Source organism: Kwoniella europaea, chromosome 1, assembly GCF_036810445.1.
Source record: "Kwoniella europaea PYCC6329 chromosome 1, complete sequence".
NCBI lineage: Eukaryota > Fungi > Basidiomycota > Tremellomycetes > Tremellales > Cryptococcaceae > Kwoniella > Kwoniella europaea.
In genome coordinates, this window is record NC_089487.1 from 3,035,226 (window position 1) to 3,051,199 (window position 15,974).

At 44.1% G+C, this 15,974-nt stretch overlaps 7 protein-coding genes across 7 annotated transcripts; 5 read left to right on the top strand and 2 right to left on the bottom strand.

Moving 5' to 3' along the window:
- Nucleotides 1-114: 114 nt before the first annotated feature.
- Nucleotides 115-2,385, top strand: V865_001144 (T-complex protein 1, eta subunit; the record flags this gene model as incomplete). Its single annotated transcript, XM_066224967.1, has 9 exons — nucleotides 115-138; nucleotides 207-231; nucleotides 313-459; nucleotides 511-631; nucleotides 711-804; nucleotides 862-914; nucleotides 987-1,782; nucleotides 1,891-2,229; nucleotides 2,302-2,385. 9 exons carry the CDS (start codon nucleotides 115-117, stop codon nucleotides 2,383-2,385), a joined length of 1,683 nt encoding a protein of 560 aa, XP_066081064.1.
- A 700-nt stretch (nucleotides 2,386-3,085) lies between these two features.
- V865_001145 (uncharacterized protein) lies at nucleotides 3,086-3,451 on the top strand (the record flags this gene model as incomplete). Its single annotated transcript, XM_066224968.1, has 1 exon — nucleotides 3,086-3,451. The coding sequence occupies one exon, from the start codon at nucleotides 3,086-3,088 to the stop codon at nucleotides 3,449-3,451; it is 366 nt and encodes a 121-aa protein (XP_066081065.1).
- A 1,138-nt stretch (nucleotides 3,452-4,589) lies between these two features.
- V865_001146 (uncharacterized protein) lies at nucleotides 4,590-5,381 on the top strand (the record flags this gene model as incomplete). Its single annotated transcript, XM_066224969.1, has 1 exon — nucleotides 4,590-5,381. The coding sequence occupies one exon, from the start codon at nucleotides 4,590-4,592 to the stop codon at nucleotides 5,379-5,381; it is 792 nt and encodes a 263-aa protein (XP_066081066.1).
- A 2,468-nt stretch (nucleotides 5,382-7,849) lies between these two features.
- V865_001147 (uncharacterized protein) lies at nucleotides 7,850-8,778 on the top strand (the record flags this gene model as incomplete). Its single annotated transcript, XM_066224970.1, has 6 exons — nucleotides 7,850-7,928; nucleotides 8,031-8,135; nucleotides 8,214-8,294; nucleotides 8,383-8,454; nucleotides 8,525-8,638; nucleotides 8,699-8,778. The coding sequence occupies 6 exons, from the start codon at nucleotides 7,850-7,852 to the stop codon at nucleotides 8,776-8,778; spliced, it is 531 nt and encodes a 176-aa protein (XP_066081067.1).
- Nucleotides 8,779-9,291: 513 nt separating this feature from the next.
- On the top strand, nucleotides 9,292-10,668 carry V865_001148 (uncharacterized protein; the record flags this gene model as incomplete). The annotated part of the gene is made up of 7 exons (XM_066224971.1): nucleotides 9,292-9,478; nucleotides 9,596-9,700; nucleotides 9,809-9,985; nucleotides 10,096-10,179; nucleotides 10,268-10,339; nucleotides 10,446-10,520; nucleotides 10,598-10,668. The coding sequence occupies 7 exons, from the start codon at nucleotides 9,292-9,294 to the stop codon at nucleotides 10,666-10,668; spliced, it is 771 nt and encodes a 256-aa protein (XP_066081068.1).
- A 1,589-nt stretch (nucleotides 10,669-12,257) lies between these two features.
- Nucleotides 12,258-14,387, bottom strand: V865_001149 (uncharacterized protein; the record flags this gene model as incomplete). The annotated part of the gene is made up of 9 exons (XM_066224972.1): nucleotides 12,258-12,353; nucleotides 12,554-12,961; nucleotides 13,071-13,172; nucleotides 13,286-13,400; nucleotides 13,530-13,729; nucleotides 13,806-13,938; nucleotides 14,009-14,115; nucleotides 14,207-14,303; nucleotides 14,374-14,387. The coding sequence occupies 9 exons, from the start codon at nucleotides 14,385-14,387 to the stop codon at nucleotides 12,258-12,260; spliced, it is 1,272 nt and encodes a 423-aa protein (XP_066081069.1).
- A 305-nt stretch (nucleotides 14,388-14,692) lies between these two features.
- V865_001150 (uncharacterized protein) lies at nucleotides 14,693-15,768 on the bottom strand (the record flags this gene model as incomplete). Its single annotated transcript, XM_066224973.1, has 4 exons — nucleotides 14,693-15,167; nucleotides 15,250-15,562; nucleotides 15,633-15,692; nucleotides 15,744-15,768. 4 exons carry the CDS (start codon nucleotides 15,766-15,768, stop codon nucleotides 14,693-14,695), a joined length of 873 nt encoding a protein of 290 aa, XP_066081070.1.
- Between the last annotated feature and the right edge of the window lie 206 nt (nucleotides 15,769-15,974).

Sequence of the window (15,974 nt, forward strand, 5' to 3'; positions counted from 1 at the left end):
TTTTGTGGAAATGAAATGTTGCGTTGGTCATGTTCCATGAGATTCATCAGAAAAGTTGGAAGCATCCATCTACAGATATCTTAGCTCATTCATACACAGAGTAGATCAGTCAAGATGCAAGGTAGGCTCCCTCAGATGGTACGTACTCGCTCAGCTGATATCTGCATCATCACATGAGCCTAAGAGCTGATTCATCGGAATTGTAGCAACCGACTGTCGTCCTTCTACGAGGTATGTCTGAACTCGATCTGCAGCATGGATATCGACTCGAACGATAGAGCCGCTGACATTACACTTGACCTATATCTACAGAGGGTACCGACACATCTCAAGGTGTAGGACAACTTTTATCCAACATCTCAGCATGTCTCGCTGTGGCTCAGACCATAGCTACGACGCTTGGACCTAGGGGTATGGACAAGCTCATCGTGGATGATAGAGGATTAGCAACCATCTCAAGTGAGCTAACAGTATAGCTTACGACACGATTTAATGGCTGACTTTGAGCAGATGATGGAGCTACTATCCTTAAATTGCTTGACGTCGTTCATCCCGCTGCTAGGACTTTAGTAGATATCGCTCGAGCTCAAGATGCGGAAGTTGGAGATGGTACCACCAGTGTGACATTGCTGTGAGTCTGAGTGCTCCTTCATAGGGGCTTCTCCTTGCTAATGTGATATATGATTCTGATAATTGTGACCCTCATCCAGTGCCGCTGAGATATTGAAAGAAGTTAGACCGTTCATTGAGGAAGGTGTAGGACCCCATATTATCATCAAGGGGTTGAGGGAGGCTAGGAGTCTGGTAAGTTTCACTGGTTTCTGATCCGAGGATAATTCATATGCTAAAGGTTATCATCAGGCAATCAAAAAAATCAACGAGATTGCCGTGACGATAGACAAGTCTAATCCTGAGTGAGTCGAACATCATCACCATGTTGATTTTATGGAAATCGGCTGACCGAACGTGACATTGCCTGTGCTTAGGAAATTCCGTGAACTCCTCCTTCAATGCGCCTCCACTTCCATGTCATCCAAGCTCATTCACTCTCAAACACCCTTCTTCGCCAACATGGTAGTTGACGCTGTCCTCTCCCTCGACCAGAAAGATCTTGACGAATCCTTGATCGGAGTAAAGAAAGTCCCTGGAGGTGGTATGCAAGATTCCCAACTGATCAAGGGTGTAGCATTCAGGAAGACATTCTCCTACGCTGGTTTCGAACAACAACCTAAATCATTCAAGGATCCTAAGATATTATGTCTAAATGTCGAATTAGAATTGAAAGCTGAAAAGGACAATGCCGAAGTTAGAGTAAATGAAGTTTCAGAGTATCAAGCTATCGTAGATGCGGAATGGTCAATCATCTATAAGAAATTAGAAGCGATTGTAGAAACTGGTGCTAAGGTGGTATTGTCCAAATTGCCTATAGGAGATTTGGCTACTCAGTATTTCGCCGATAGGGATATCTTCTGTGCTGGACGAGTTACCTCTGATGATCTCAAGAGAGTCGTTCAAGCTGTAGGAGGATCAATCCAATCTACCTGTTCAGATATCGAACCTCATCATTTAGGTCAATGTGGATCATTCGAAGAGAAACAGATCGGAGGAGAGAGATTCAACTTGTTCCAAGATTGTCCTCAAGCCAAAACCTGTACGCTCATCTTGAGAGGTGGTGCGGAACAGTTCATCGCAGAGGTGGAAAGAAGTTTACACGATTCGATCATGATTGTTAAGAGGGCTATTCAAAACAATAGTGTAGTTGCCGGAGGAGGTGCTTGCGAGGTGAGTAAGCAGCCATTCTGTCGTTGGAATGCAGTTATGAGATACATCTTATGTCATGCCCCTGTATGACTCTGACGCTGACCATCATCTTGTTCTTCCGTTTCACAGATGGAAATCTCCAAATACCTCCGAGGTCACTCCCGAACCATCATGGGTAAACAACAACTCATCGTTGGATCAGTTGCCAAAGCCCTTGAAATCATCCCTAGACAAATCTGCGATAATGCCGGTCTGGACGCTACGGATATCCTGAACAAGTTGAGAATGAGACATGCTCAAGGTGATACCTGGGCTGGTGTGGATGTAGACTCGGAGAACGTCCAAGATAACATGAAGAGGTTTGTATGGGAACCTGCCTTGGTGAAGACAAATGCTCTGTCGAGTGCGGTCGATGCTGCTTGTTTGATCTTAAGTGTGGATGAGACGGTTAGGAACCCACAATCAGAGGTGAGCCGATTTGATCTATCTCAAGTAGATGTAGAAGGAATGGATTGGCTGACATTTCTTTACTTGCTGTAGGCACCACAAGCTGGGCCACCCATGCCTCGAGGCGCTGCTCAACAGGCATTGAGAGGTAGAGGAAGAGGTATGCCAAGACGATAGATGTATGATTAAGTAGAGGAACCGAAGATTACCTTCTCATTTGACGATGCATAGCAATGAAAAATCAGATCAATCGGTAAAGATGAGTTGTGAGATGACGAGCAGTCTCATTAATTCATTGAATGAGTCATGACAAGGGATCCAGACCAATTACTCAGATGATCGTACATTATGAACAAAAAGTGGGGACCGCCAAGATATCTCATTTATTCGTGTCTGGAAGATACATTTTATGTTCGTTGAGTGATTGATTGTTCAGACCGATCGACCGAAAGTCTCATGGCAAGGTTGAGCAATTAATCAATCATGAATTCAAGATCCCACTCATAAGGTTAATATATCACAGAACCATACATTACGAATACCTTACCAAAGATTCAGATAATATTGTTTGATTTGCGAAGAACCGAATAAGACTGATCCAGTAATTATACATACACTCGCCAAGAGTACGATTGTACTGTATAATGTAGATCTTGATGAGATCTCTTCTCGAGGCTATACAGAACACCCTCAAAGTCGTTCTATCAGGTGCATTTGCATTGAAGGTGTCAGAGAAAAAACTTGAAGATGTTGTACTATGGTAGGGTCAGTTTTGGATATTTAAAGAGTGATGAGTTCCCTTTCTTCGTCTTTCTTCGATAATTCCGATCACTTCACCAGCATTACCATCATCTGCTATCAAATTACGGGATACACCATGCACCTCATCTCTCTCCTCACTACTCTCACTCTCCTTGTCCCCACTTTCTCACTCCCCATGAATCTCAACGAACCATGGATGATCGATGACCAAGATGGTGGTGTCCGAACAGTCCGAGACTTCCCTGAACCCACACCTACGTCCGACGGTCAGGCAGCCAACATCGAAGCTACACCGTTGTTCACTCCAACTTATACCAAAGCAAGATACTACTGGCCACTCACAACGCTTCGAATCCCCATATCGGTAGATATTGGACGGGTTATACCTACCATTCCACCTAAGCCGGAATGGCCTGTACCTGATCCTGGACCTAGACCGGAGTTCGAAATCGGGGAGAATGGGATCGTCATTGGATCTTAGGAGTGAGTGGACGACATGTATGAAATAGGGAAGGGTAACTGATACTGTAGAATGCAAACATGATGGGATCTTAAAACCGGTTATATTTATTCATCTTGATAGGTTAGGTTCTTTGCTACGATTTTGACCATAGTGTTCACTCCATCAATTCTGTACATCTCGTTGATATCAGGCAACAGACATTTTATTGTAAAGAGAGACATTTTATCGAGAAATGCTGTAGATAGTCTCAAAACGTATGATACCCAATATTGCCTTGAATTGCAACTCACACCAGACCTCGCTATTTGGATCCTTGATCGTGATCGTATATTTGAGAAAGTTTGGATTCAGGTTGGTCGTCAAGAATAAGTAGGTCCAGACTACCATACACATCTACACACAGACTGATAGTAGTTCTTGATGATGATGGTGGACCTGACTCATCGAGATTGATTGATTGAATGATCGATCAGAAGATTGATGGTAACTTGACCTGATTCAGGCGTTGTCAACCATATCACCATGAGGTATACCAACCCCGAGTTGTCTGAAATCACCCACGAGGTGTAGATACTATTCAGTACCAACGAACGCCCTTTGGTCGATAGGGACAGAGATAAGATTTCACCTTCAAGGAGATATGCGAAGTCACACTAGACTAGGTGTGTTGAATGATTGTCTCCCTCGCTCCGACCGGTCCATATCATGCCGTAGCTTACCATCAACATATCGATATGCCTTTGAGGGGACTAGAGTAGGTTTACGAGACATCCTTTACACTCGGATACTTTCGCGATCGATCTTATGATCCATGCGTCCATACTGATAGTCATGAGGAATAACATGAAAACACCTTTGACCCACCCAAAGACTGCGTGGTTTTGACCTGAATGTTCACATTTCACTGTGTTGCGGCGCTGTAAGTTATACCAAGTAGAAAATAAAATCAACGTTCGAGGGGAGGAGGAAAAGGGTTGCTTCTCGCCGAGGTAGAAGAAAGAACGAGAAGCAATGTCTTCCTCATGGGTTAAGCAGTGGGTACAAAACGTTGAGAACGGAAAGGTATATAAGGCGTTGTCATGGTAGCTTCGACCTCAGCTTTTGTTTCAACCCATCAACAACTCATTCACTCATATTCATGATCAAATCAGCCAATATGCACTTCACAACCATATCTCTTCTTACCCTTCTCCCACTCTCTACCATCTTTGCACTTCCCACACCTTCCCACCCTCGAGAGGTAGACAAGGATATTAAGATCAATGCTATCGGTCGAGCAATCGGTGCTATCGGAATCATTCAAGCCCCCTCACCTACCTCAACTACCCCCAGTCCTTCTCAAGTAGGTATCAATGCGATCGGTCGAGCTGTGGCTGCTAGCCCCGCCGAATCTTCTTCCGTCATCACAGGTGGAGTAGGTATCAATGCCATTGGACGAGCAATCGGTATCGTACCTAGCTCGGGTCCTACCCCTATCCCCGAAGTCGGACCCAACGCAATCGGCAGAGCCATTGCTGGTCTCCCTGCACCAAGTCCAAACGTCACAATCGAAGCTATCGGTCGAGCTATCGCCATCTCACCTTCCGCAGCCGCCAAGCCCAACGCAATTGGTAGAGCTGTCGCTGCTGTCACATCCGAAGAGGAAGGAGGATCGACCGAAGTACCTACACCCACAGTTGGAATCAACGCTATTGGACGAGCTATCGGTGCTATCGGAGTAGAACCCTCCAGCGTAGGGGTAGAAGCGATTGGAAAAAGAGCTATTGCTGCTGTCGGTACTCAACCTTCAGGTATTACGGTGGATGCAATTGGTAGAAGGGCTGTAGCTACTGTTGATACCCAACCTACTGGTGTGAAGGTGGATGCGATTGGAAGAAGAGCTATAGCTGCTGTAGGAGGAGTAGGTGGAGATGATGGGGATGTAGGCGTGAATGCTATTGGTAAATGAAGGACAGGAATGGATTGGGAAAGGTGAGTCGTCCGAACTTTTCCTTTTCCCACCGAGTTTATGATATCAATACAAGATGGACCTTCAGCTGATTACTCGATAATTTCTTCTTTCCTGTATAGTTGATGTAGCAGGTCAACTTGGCTTTCCCGGTTCACAAAGTACTTACAGAATTACATGCAATTAGGATCGCATAGGAAATAAAGAGGAAAGGTGAATTGGTTGGTTGGAAATCTGGATGATTACCACAAATGCAGTAGCTATGCATGAATTGATCGTTTCTCTGTGCATATGTGACCATCTGAGCTGACGACACAATTTCATTTGAAAGAGAGAACTCTGATAATTCATCATGTTCGAGTACGTTGGCAGGACCTGACTGTATGGTATGCGGATTGACTAAATCAATGTCCTTAGTCAGGATTCAACCTTACGATAGTCGCGCTACATATGTACCACGATGGAGTGTACTACGCCATTCGTACTAGTCCTTTCATGTATCATGGATATACTGATCATCTCATTCCCGCTCGGTGTCGGTAACCTCGACCTGCGAGCTACCGCACATACTGTACACATGCTATATGCTTGTCGAAAGTCAAAATGAAACATATAGAGAGGCAGTGGTACTGATTGAGCCAACTGCCACATAGCACCTTGCGATTGTTCCCAAGCAGCTACGGTCACTGAACAGGTAACAGATATCACTCAACCTACTGCCAAGTGATCGGTCAATGAGGAAAGTATCGGGAATTGTACCTTATGAAAGGACTGGAACTTCTTGTTACCTTATCGCTTGATCCTGTGTTCAGACAGTGAACAGTGCAAATGCTGATCCTAGGTAAAGTCCCAACCAGAAAGAAACCGTATGGGTAGTCGTAATCCAGCTTCCCGCACATTCCGTTCTCACACAGATCTTGCTTGACAAGTCATCTTATTATATGAATGCATCTTATCTCTGCATCACTGTAAAGACATCATGACAGGCGATCAATACACACCAGGAGAGCAAAACCAGTTTGTCGCAACAGCCAGACTTATTGGTAAAATTCCAGCTGCTCGCTACCACCATGTCTCTATGGACACCATCTATCAAGCTATCAGGAAAGATGCTCTGTATGATTCTCAAGAGAACCGCCCTCGTTCAGGCCGACCTCCTCTCCTGACAGTACGGGATGATCGGCATATCCACCGCTTCATGTTAGAAAGAGCAGAACTAAACGCGACTTCATGTGGCACCAGCTCCCAGAGATCGGTGTCTCTGCCTCGCACAATACTGTAAAGATGTCTATGAAGCGGACACACCTCAAGAGGATTATCCGCCCAAAGAAACAAAAGTTAACAGATGAAGACAGAGTGGCTCGACGAGCTTGGGCTGCTGAATATAAAGATTTCGACTTTCAGCGAGGTATCTACACTGATGAAGTCTGCCTAAGACTGGACGGTACGGTGCAAGAGTGGATGACGGTTGAAGAGGGAAGAGAGAAAGATCCTAGGGTTATAAACACTGTAAAGACATCGAAGAAGGGTACGATAATGGTCTGGACAGCGATATATTGGGATGGAAGGTCAGACCTGCACATCTTTGACTGTAGTGAGAGTAAGAGCAAGAAGGGCGGAGTCGAAGGAACGATCTACTGTAATCAAATCACAAAGAACTGCTTGAAGGTTGTATGGGATAGGATGAAAGCAAGATGGCGAGGCTGGGAAGGGGGTCCTGTGATACTTCAGGATGGTGTACCGCTTCATTGGACTCCGGAAAATCAAGAAGCAGCTGCGCATTTGGGATATACCTTTTTCAACCATCCGGCTTATTCTCCAGACATAAACCCTATTGAAAATGTATGGCATATGCTTCAAATGCGGCTCTATACTCTTCACCCTCGTCCTCAAGACTTTGATGACCTTGGTGAAGCTGCCAAACGTTGTTGGAAAGAGATACCACAAGAACACATAAATAACTGTATCGCCAGTATGCCACACAGGTTGGAGCTTGTCGAAGCAAACAGAGGTGGACACACTGGTTATTGATGATGTGAGTCTCATACTTTTTAGGCAGCAGGTACTGATCGCTAGCTATTTGCAGAGTCGTTTCTGATCTATGTTTCCATATGTAAAGAAGGATATATGCATGATCTTTGAGCAGAGCGCAAGCAGAGAATGGCTGTGGCGGTTTGTACCATACGGTTTCTTTCTGGTTGGGACTTTATGAATCAAAATGTAGTTGATAGATGTGCACGACACGAAAAGCGAGTACATCTCTCCACTAAAGATTTGTCTCACCTCACTCGACAAGTCTGTGTCTGTCCTGAGAATGAGCCAAATTGCCGTGAGTCTCCTATCCACCTCTCCACTGGAACTGTCAATGAAGAACTGATGGCTGAATGATATGACTTCTAGCCTGTCCACTCATTCCTCCTCCTGATTGCTGTACACCAACGTACAAGCGAAACGAATTGACCAACGTCATGCCCGCTTTACACGCTCGATCATGTCCTCCTGAAGGTGAAATCTGCCATGTTGTTAATGGTAAAATCGAGTGTATCCGTGAGTCAAATCTTTATCTCACCTTTCTTCAACCGAAGAGCTTCAACTTCCAGATCTGTATTGTCATCTACCCATCATTACGCTGATATTATTCGATTATAGCTTGTATTCAAGAAAGGATTATATGCCCACAATACAAACGAGCCGAAGCTGACGATAACTCCGCAATTATTTGTCTGGCTACCACAGAAGGAAAAATCAGTTGTCGTAAGTTGTCCACTCATGACTGGCATAATCGTATCATTCCTAGCTGATGGTTTTCTTTGATCCTCAATTATGATATAGCCTCTTGCCCTCGACCATGTCCTCTTTGTCCACTCGCAGAGTCAAGGAGGGATACGGAAGAAACCAGTGCATTATGGTGTCGTGAGTACTTCCTCATAATTGACTTTTTTGATCTCCATTCTATATTCTGTCTTTCTGAACTAATCGTAACGAAAATGCAATGTTACAGCTCCTTGCAACCCTCCTCACCCACCTAATTGCCCTCAATGCTGGTACAACGCTCTCGGCACAGTCGTTTGTCGTAAGTAATAATACTACCCCTTCTCTCGGGGAGTACGGTAAAAGCTTATAAATTGGTGTGCTGGCTGTAGCCCTCTGTCCATGGCCTCCTGCCACCAGCACTAAACCCCCTAAACCAACCATTACTTTCTGCCCGTTAAGCAGGAAATACTGCCTGGCTCAACCCGACGGAACTTATAAGTGTCGTGAGTGGTCTGCAGTATTATCACTTTCATATCGTATGAATCGTTGATGATCTTTCCTAGCTGGATGCGGACCTATTCCGATCGACGTTGAGGTCACCGATGTCGCTGGAGTGGAACCTACAGTTGCACTTGCCAAGTAACTGGTATGTCGAATATAATCGCTCACTTGTAGGATAATCGCCTGGGATCCAGCAAAGGTTCAAGAGTGAAAATCATACTTTGTCGAAATGCATCCTCTATGTCCCCGTTAATGGGGTTTACCTGTACTGTACAATGAAATGCAGAACAACCAATATGATCAGATGTCTGAGTGTTGATTTAGTGATCATCCACAGTCGCATGTCAGACGACAAGAAGGCAGAATTGACGCAGATGCAGCATACATGTAGGACAACATGATCCTTGTTGTCATCAGTCAGACAAAGATCCTCGGATTGGGATCAAGTGATTCTCTAGAAGCCATCACGGGAGACCGAAGTCATTTGATCAATTTATGCAAGCGACCGACTTATCAGAGTATATATACTTCAACCTTAATCGGATTACCTGATCCATCCACCTTTCTCAATACTTCAGTCTCTTTTTCCATATCTTATGATAGCTTGACTTCATACTATAAACCACTCGAAGCCTCTAATCAGCTGCTTAGAAAGATGCAATTCCACGATTTCAACTTCTACTTCTTCTTCCTTGGTTTTATCCTCACCACCATTCTCGCCACTGCCCTGCCACTTGATGAACCTTCTTCATCTCTTGCAAGTAGGTATGAAGGGCTGTTCCCTAGGGATAGTTGTATATGCGAGTACAATCCTGAAGATCCTTCCAAATGGGTTGATTGTGGTGAGTCGGCACTGCCAATTCAAAACATTTCTACGTTATACATGAACTGGGACCAGTGGTATGGTACTGGAAGCTGAGTGGCAAATTGTTTCTTTGCGTGAACACTGAATACTGTAGTTGATCGATGTCAAGAACCTTCGAAAAGAGTTTACTTCTCAGAGAGGGATTTAAGTCATATGACGAGGGCGATCTGTTATTGTCCTTTCAATCAGACTTCGTGTGGTGAGTAATCACTCACTCACTTACTACCGAGAACAGATATCAATTGGCTCTTCCAAAATTTCTCCCTTGTATCCTTGACTTACTGTACGTCGGACATTATATATGCAGATTGCTGTCCAATCAGACCACGACCACCCAAAATATGTTGCGGTATCATCGATCCTCCCATCTCACTTTCCGAACGGGACGATTCGATCAACATTACGCCTGTACTTCATGCTAGGGCTTGTCCACCTAATCAAGAGCAGGTTTGTTATGTCTACAGGGGAATCAAGTATTGCGTTCGTGAGTTCGACGATTCTCATCACTCTGCTAGTACTGGTATAGAGCACAGAAGGACAAATGAACCAATCAGTTCATTGATCCGTTGATATGTCTTTCATGTACGTCCATAGCATGTATCGAAGAGAGGATTGTTTGTCCTTTGGAAGATGAACAGATCATCTGCCTTAACGATGTTGATGGTATTATCAGATGTCGTGAGTACAGTATACTCAAGCCTTATACCATATACAGTACACTGTGCAAAGACACTGACTATAATATTTCAATGACATCCAAATGTAGCTCCCTGTCGACCTCCTAGACCACCTATCTGTCCATTTTGCGTATCCCATCGAAACGGTACGATAGTCTGTCGTAAGTCTTCCTCCCTTCTTACCATTTACTATACACTACTGACAATTTTGAAATTCCTGTACCGTATTGACCTTGTTATGTTGTGATGCAATATGTTGCATCGTAGCTCGACCATGTCCTACTTCACCTATCGTATGTCCATTGTACTGTATCGATTATCCAAATGGAACTGTCGTATGTCGTAAGTACCAATCTCTTCTTGTACCCCATATTTACGAATTTAAGCTTGATCACGATGTCGCTTGTACTGTATCGCAGCCGGATGTGGTGACAGACCACCTAGAACTTATTACAATCCAATTTCACTTCCAAGCGCCACGACGAATTGATGAGAACATAAGACAGTAAGAGAGTGTGGCTATCGCTGTGCAGTACATAATTTTGGGTTTTTGTCTTAGCGATGACGAATCAGTCTGTATACCTATATCCATCTCATTCTTATGTTAATCAGCTGTACTATGTATGATGCTTCATGTCCCCATCTTGTGGGGTAAAATAGCCCAGTCACAAAATTGTATACTTCTGTGATTATCGAAGAGGTCGAAGGAAGAGGAAGATGAAGTAGATTCTCTCAACCACCTACTTGATCCCTTGACCGTCGAAGACAAGTCAATCACATGTACTTCTCACTGATTCATACTATTACAGTACACATCCTCCTCACCTACATTAGTTTACTTCTTGCCTTGACATTTTTCACCCTCCCCTCACAAGATCAAAGGGCATTCTGGAACCTCCTTCCTTTGTCATTTCATTCTATTTTTGGTCTTCATCCCCACTTTCCACTCATCACTTCGCTATACTCTATACCTCCTTTGGTCTAAACCAATGATCCATGCGGTATTTAATCACCTGAGATGGCATTCGTTCTATTCTTAGAAACGTCCATCTCGGGCATAGTTGATGATCATATGCATGAATTCAATATGCATACGTTGATCCACCGGAAGACCGAGTCTGGATGTTTCAACTTCAAGGTATATATATATATATATATACAGGCTTCATTCATTTCTCCTTTCAATAAGCTCTTTCGATACATTCAGTATCATTTTCCAACACTTTTTCGAAAACAAGATGAAATTCCATTTTACTATCCTCACAGCTCTCTTAACTCTTACTACTCTTACCTTGGCTGTTCCTACCCAAGGAGAAATAGAGGAAAGACAAGTCTGTCATTGCCCAATCGATCAACCTGATTGTAGTGAGTCAATATACACTCTCATAGTTGATATCGATGATCGCTCTTGAACGTGGGATGTCATTGACATTTCACCTGTACGGTAGCTTGTGGACCTGTCTGTCCAGATGGGAGTGAACCGGTGTGTTACTATGTCTTGGGAGAGAGACAATGTCTTCGTAAGTTTGCTTTGTTATCTCCAGGATGTATAGTACAATGGACCGAAGAGGGAAAATGTATACAAAGCTGATTCGTATCTATCTTGGATCATGTCGTCAGCTTGTCCCGATTCCTAAGCAGGTAATCAATACATAACTACTGTAATGAAATGACAACCATTGATTTTGTATTTGCTGGACCTGCTGAAGAGAAGAGAAAGATGTGATATTGGGTGGAATCACACGAGATATGATTGGGTTCACTATACGGTAGAACATATTCTTCATGTAATTTCAATGTGACCTATGTCAATTTACAAGAACATCGAGTCAGTGCGTGGATATCAGTGCCAAGTGATAACTTGAATCAGAGGGGAGGAAACAGAATACATTCAATTAAGATATTAGGGCACTACTAACACTACCACATTACTATTATTATTGACTTGACGTATTAAACTTATTAAGGAAGGAATATTTAACAAATGATCAAATACTTCATCCGCTACAGTACACAGACCATTGAACTGTATAACAATCTATCTTTATCTTTTCCGGATAATTTTCATTGTCGAGAAACTTATTCAGACACGAAAGAGGCTTCGTTGAACAGGTATCCCTTGACTGGAATTGATTCACCGTCGATCTCGACATTGAGCGTAGCGGGGTTATGGTACTACAAACGAAAAAAAGGATTTTGTCAGTTTCGATAACTCCGTGTACAGTTCTGAGTGAACTCGAAGAAAAGTGAAAACTGAGTGAGAACGATCCCAGAGATACGACATATTGGTTGGATTCGAACATCCCCTCTTCGCCTTTCAAGTTCCTTTCCTTCCCTTTAACAATCATATCGTTCACAACCACCGCGTAACTCACCTGGTAGATATACGGCTTCGTACCCGTCACAGCAGCCAACCCTTTCCTAATGACATAAGGAATCTCCGCCAACACATCAACTTTCTCAATCAACCCTCCCTGTCCTACGATCGCTCCAGCAACGTCCTGAACGACTTTTGCCGATACCACTCCTTCTCCCGATACTTTCTGAGCAGACCATTCAAATTCGATGGAAGAAGGAACCAAGTATCCAGTCTCTTTATCTTTGATAGGCGATTTATGAACAGCAGATGAGATGGAATCAGTAGGATGGGGGTAGACGTCGGTGGCAGATGGCGGTAAGTGTGTTTGACCAGTGACGATCAATGGAGAGTGTTTGGTGGTGTAGATGGCGCCGATGTTAACTTTGGTTCGACCTGATTTGGAGCCTTTGGGACCGTATTCGTCCTGCATCATGTCAAAAGTAAAATCAGCCAGGCGATCATCGGATATGACGGTATTTCCACCCCTACTGTGACTGCGGAACTGGTATGATGATACGGATCCCAATACTCACAGTAGTCTCAAATTCCATCTGGACAGCTCTTACACCACCTAATTTGGGATCATCGGCGCCAGGTGTGGTAGTGAAGAAAGCAAAATTCCACCTGGTTGCGACCTGAAGAAGGACAAAGGGTAAGTATAAGTCACTGCATACTACTATTGCAGTCACGATAACACATCAAAGAGGCGAGGCAGATTGCTTGAGCTTGAACAAGTCAAACTACTCACCAAGTTGGGTCTCATACCTTGAATGGCATGTACGAACATTCCATCACCTTTTACGTCCAGAGGTTTATCTTCAATGGTAACAGTTCCTGATGAGAAAGAGAATGGGTGGAATCGGCTACGACGATTACCACAGGATCAGTGAGCCACTCGAACATTTCGTGTCTGGTTTCCAGCGTCATTCGGCAACCTCGCACCAGAACGAAACAAATGTATTGAATCCGTTGATATGGAAAGGTGAACTCACTGAACGACAAATCCATCTCTCTTGGCCTCCTCTCTATCTTTCCCAAAAGTCGAAATACCACCTTGAGCACCTTGACCAAATTTGAATCCTGGTGCTTCGGCAGGTTTAGTGAATTTGACATCTAGACGAACATTCTTATCTAAATCTGCGACAATGTGATATACTTCTTCAGTAGTGGGTGATCCGGTATGTTTGATTTCCTACATGCGCACACAGACAAACAAGTCAGCAACAAACGTTCTATTAGTGCAGGATAAGGTTTGATAGATGACCTACAAACTGGTCGGTCTTCAAATTTTGTCTATCGAATTTCGCTCCACTGGCATTGATCGATCTCCAAGTTGATTTTTGAGTGTGGGGGTTGTACACTTTGAATGTCATTTGGGTTGTTGCTGGGACAAGGAAGATGCTAGAGGTTGATATCAAATTTAGCTATATCTCATCGAGAGTAGAATACCGTCAATGGTTCATGTGCTCACCCAACGTATGACCAGATGATCTGGACCATTATCCAAGTCCCATCCTCCAAGACTGTATACCATATTTGAGTTTCGGTTTGGAATCCCTTATTCGAGGTGTTTGCCCACTACGCCCATGAACCAGATCAGATTAGTCACGCTAAGTAGCTCTCTGCATCCCCCTTGTCATCCGCCTTCATTTCATGCTTTGTCACTCACAGCGGTATCGGCAGATGTTAGTTCACCATACCCACTCAGATACGATGTGACGGGGTAAAAGTTGGTAGCATCTTTTGATGAGTTTGAGGATTGTGATCTAGATTTATTTTACGAACTGGCCACTTAGCGGATGTCTCTGAAATTATGTCAGTACGATGACCACTCACGAGAACCAGGACATTGTGTGTTGTGGTTGTGGTTGTGGTTGTGTTTGGGGTTGGTGATGATGATGAGATTGTAGATGGATATCGAATATGTTTGGTATTTTTGTTTTGAAATGCTGAATGGGTCCAAGCGAGCGAGTGCAACCGACGGTGAGCGACGACGCCCGATACACTTTACAAGCTAAGATTAAGTTACCTGAAACGTCATCAACCATCAATTACATAAGCATGTTGACACTAACAGGTCCATTCAACCAAGACTGAGGATACGTTAGAATTCATGCATGCAAAATACAATAGGATACAATGATATACCGCTCCACTACCTTCTTCTGTCCAGATCATCCCTGCTAGGCTTGACATCCCTATGATGATCGTCATCCCGCCGCCTATATCTGTCTGGCGATGGTGACCTCTCTCTTTCTCTCTTAGGTGAGATCGACCTCGTCATATGCCTCTCACGCTTGACAGGCGGTGTACGCGAGTCGCCCTTCTCTCTGGATCTCCTATCATCCCTTCTCCTGTCCCTGTGTCTATCTCGATCATCATCATCGTATCTTCTATCCCTCTCACTCCTGTGCCCATCTCTGTCTCGATCATATCCCCTTTCCTTCTCTCTATCCCTATCCCTATTCCGATCTCGATCATCATGATGCCTCGAGCTTCTATGTCTATCTCTTTCCCTCTCATAGTCCGAACCGTCATCTCTATGTCTACGATGTGATCGCTTATGTTCTTTCTCTTCCCGTTTCACCTCTTTTTCGGCTTTTCTTAACGCTTTCTGTTCTTTTCGTAGTCTATGTGACAATCCAAGTGCAGTCAAAGATCAACCCATGATTAGCGAGCGACCGTCGTTGGATATAAATCCCGAAGACTCACGCTTTCTCCCTTTTCCTCTCCTCTTTTTCCAATCTTTCAATCTCCAAATCCTTCTCACTCTTCGGTATAGGTATATCATTCGATCCTGTCCCCTCACCATTTTCATCATCATCATGTCTAGGTTTCGGTGCTATACCCAAAGCGATATTCAAAGCATCTTCTTCCTGCTGTTTCAACCTTCTTATCTCTTCTGCTTTTGCTTTCGCTGCTCTTTCTTGATCGTCATCCTGCACTTCTCGATTGTACCAATGGATATCTTGGTTTTTCTGCCATCGACCTACTGGGGCATTGACTGTGTGCCCAAGGTAGTTTTCTACAATCACACACAAGTCAGCCATCTGATGTATCTCCATTGCAGATGCAAGAGGAAGAATGGTAATCACCTCGATGTTTATCGTTGGCTACTTGAGACCAACGGAAATCACCTTGTCCACCTCGTGTACCTGTGAGGACGAGTCAGCTGCTACCACTGAGAAACCTTCAACTACACTTACCTCCTCTGATAGGACCGTCGTACATGGTGAGTGGATCTATTGGCGAGCTCGCTGTTGTCGACAAGAGATGCACATGATGATTGATTTGGTTGAAATTGACTGTTAACGGACTTGTTACGCGCTGGGTGGCCAATACTCATAACCGGAGTACGGGATGATACGCCACAATGAGGTAATCCCATGGATCCCATGGATATCCCCGTCAATTGATTCCGTTGCTGTCATCTCGTG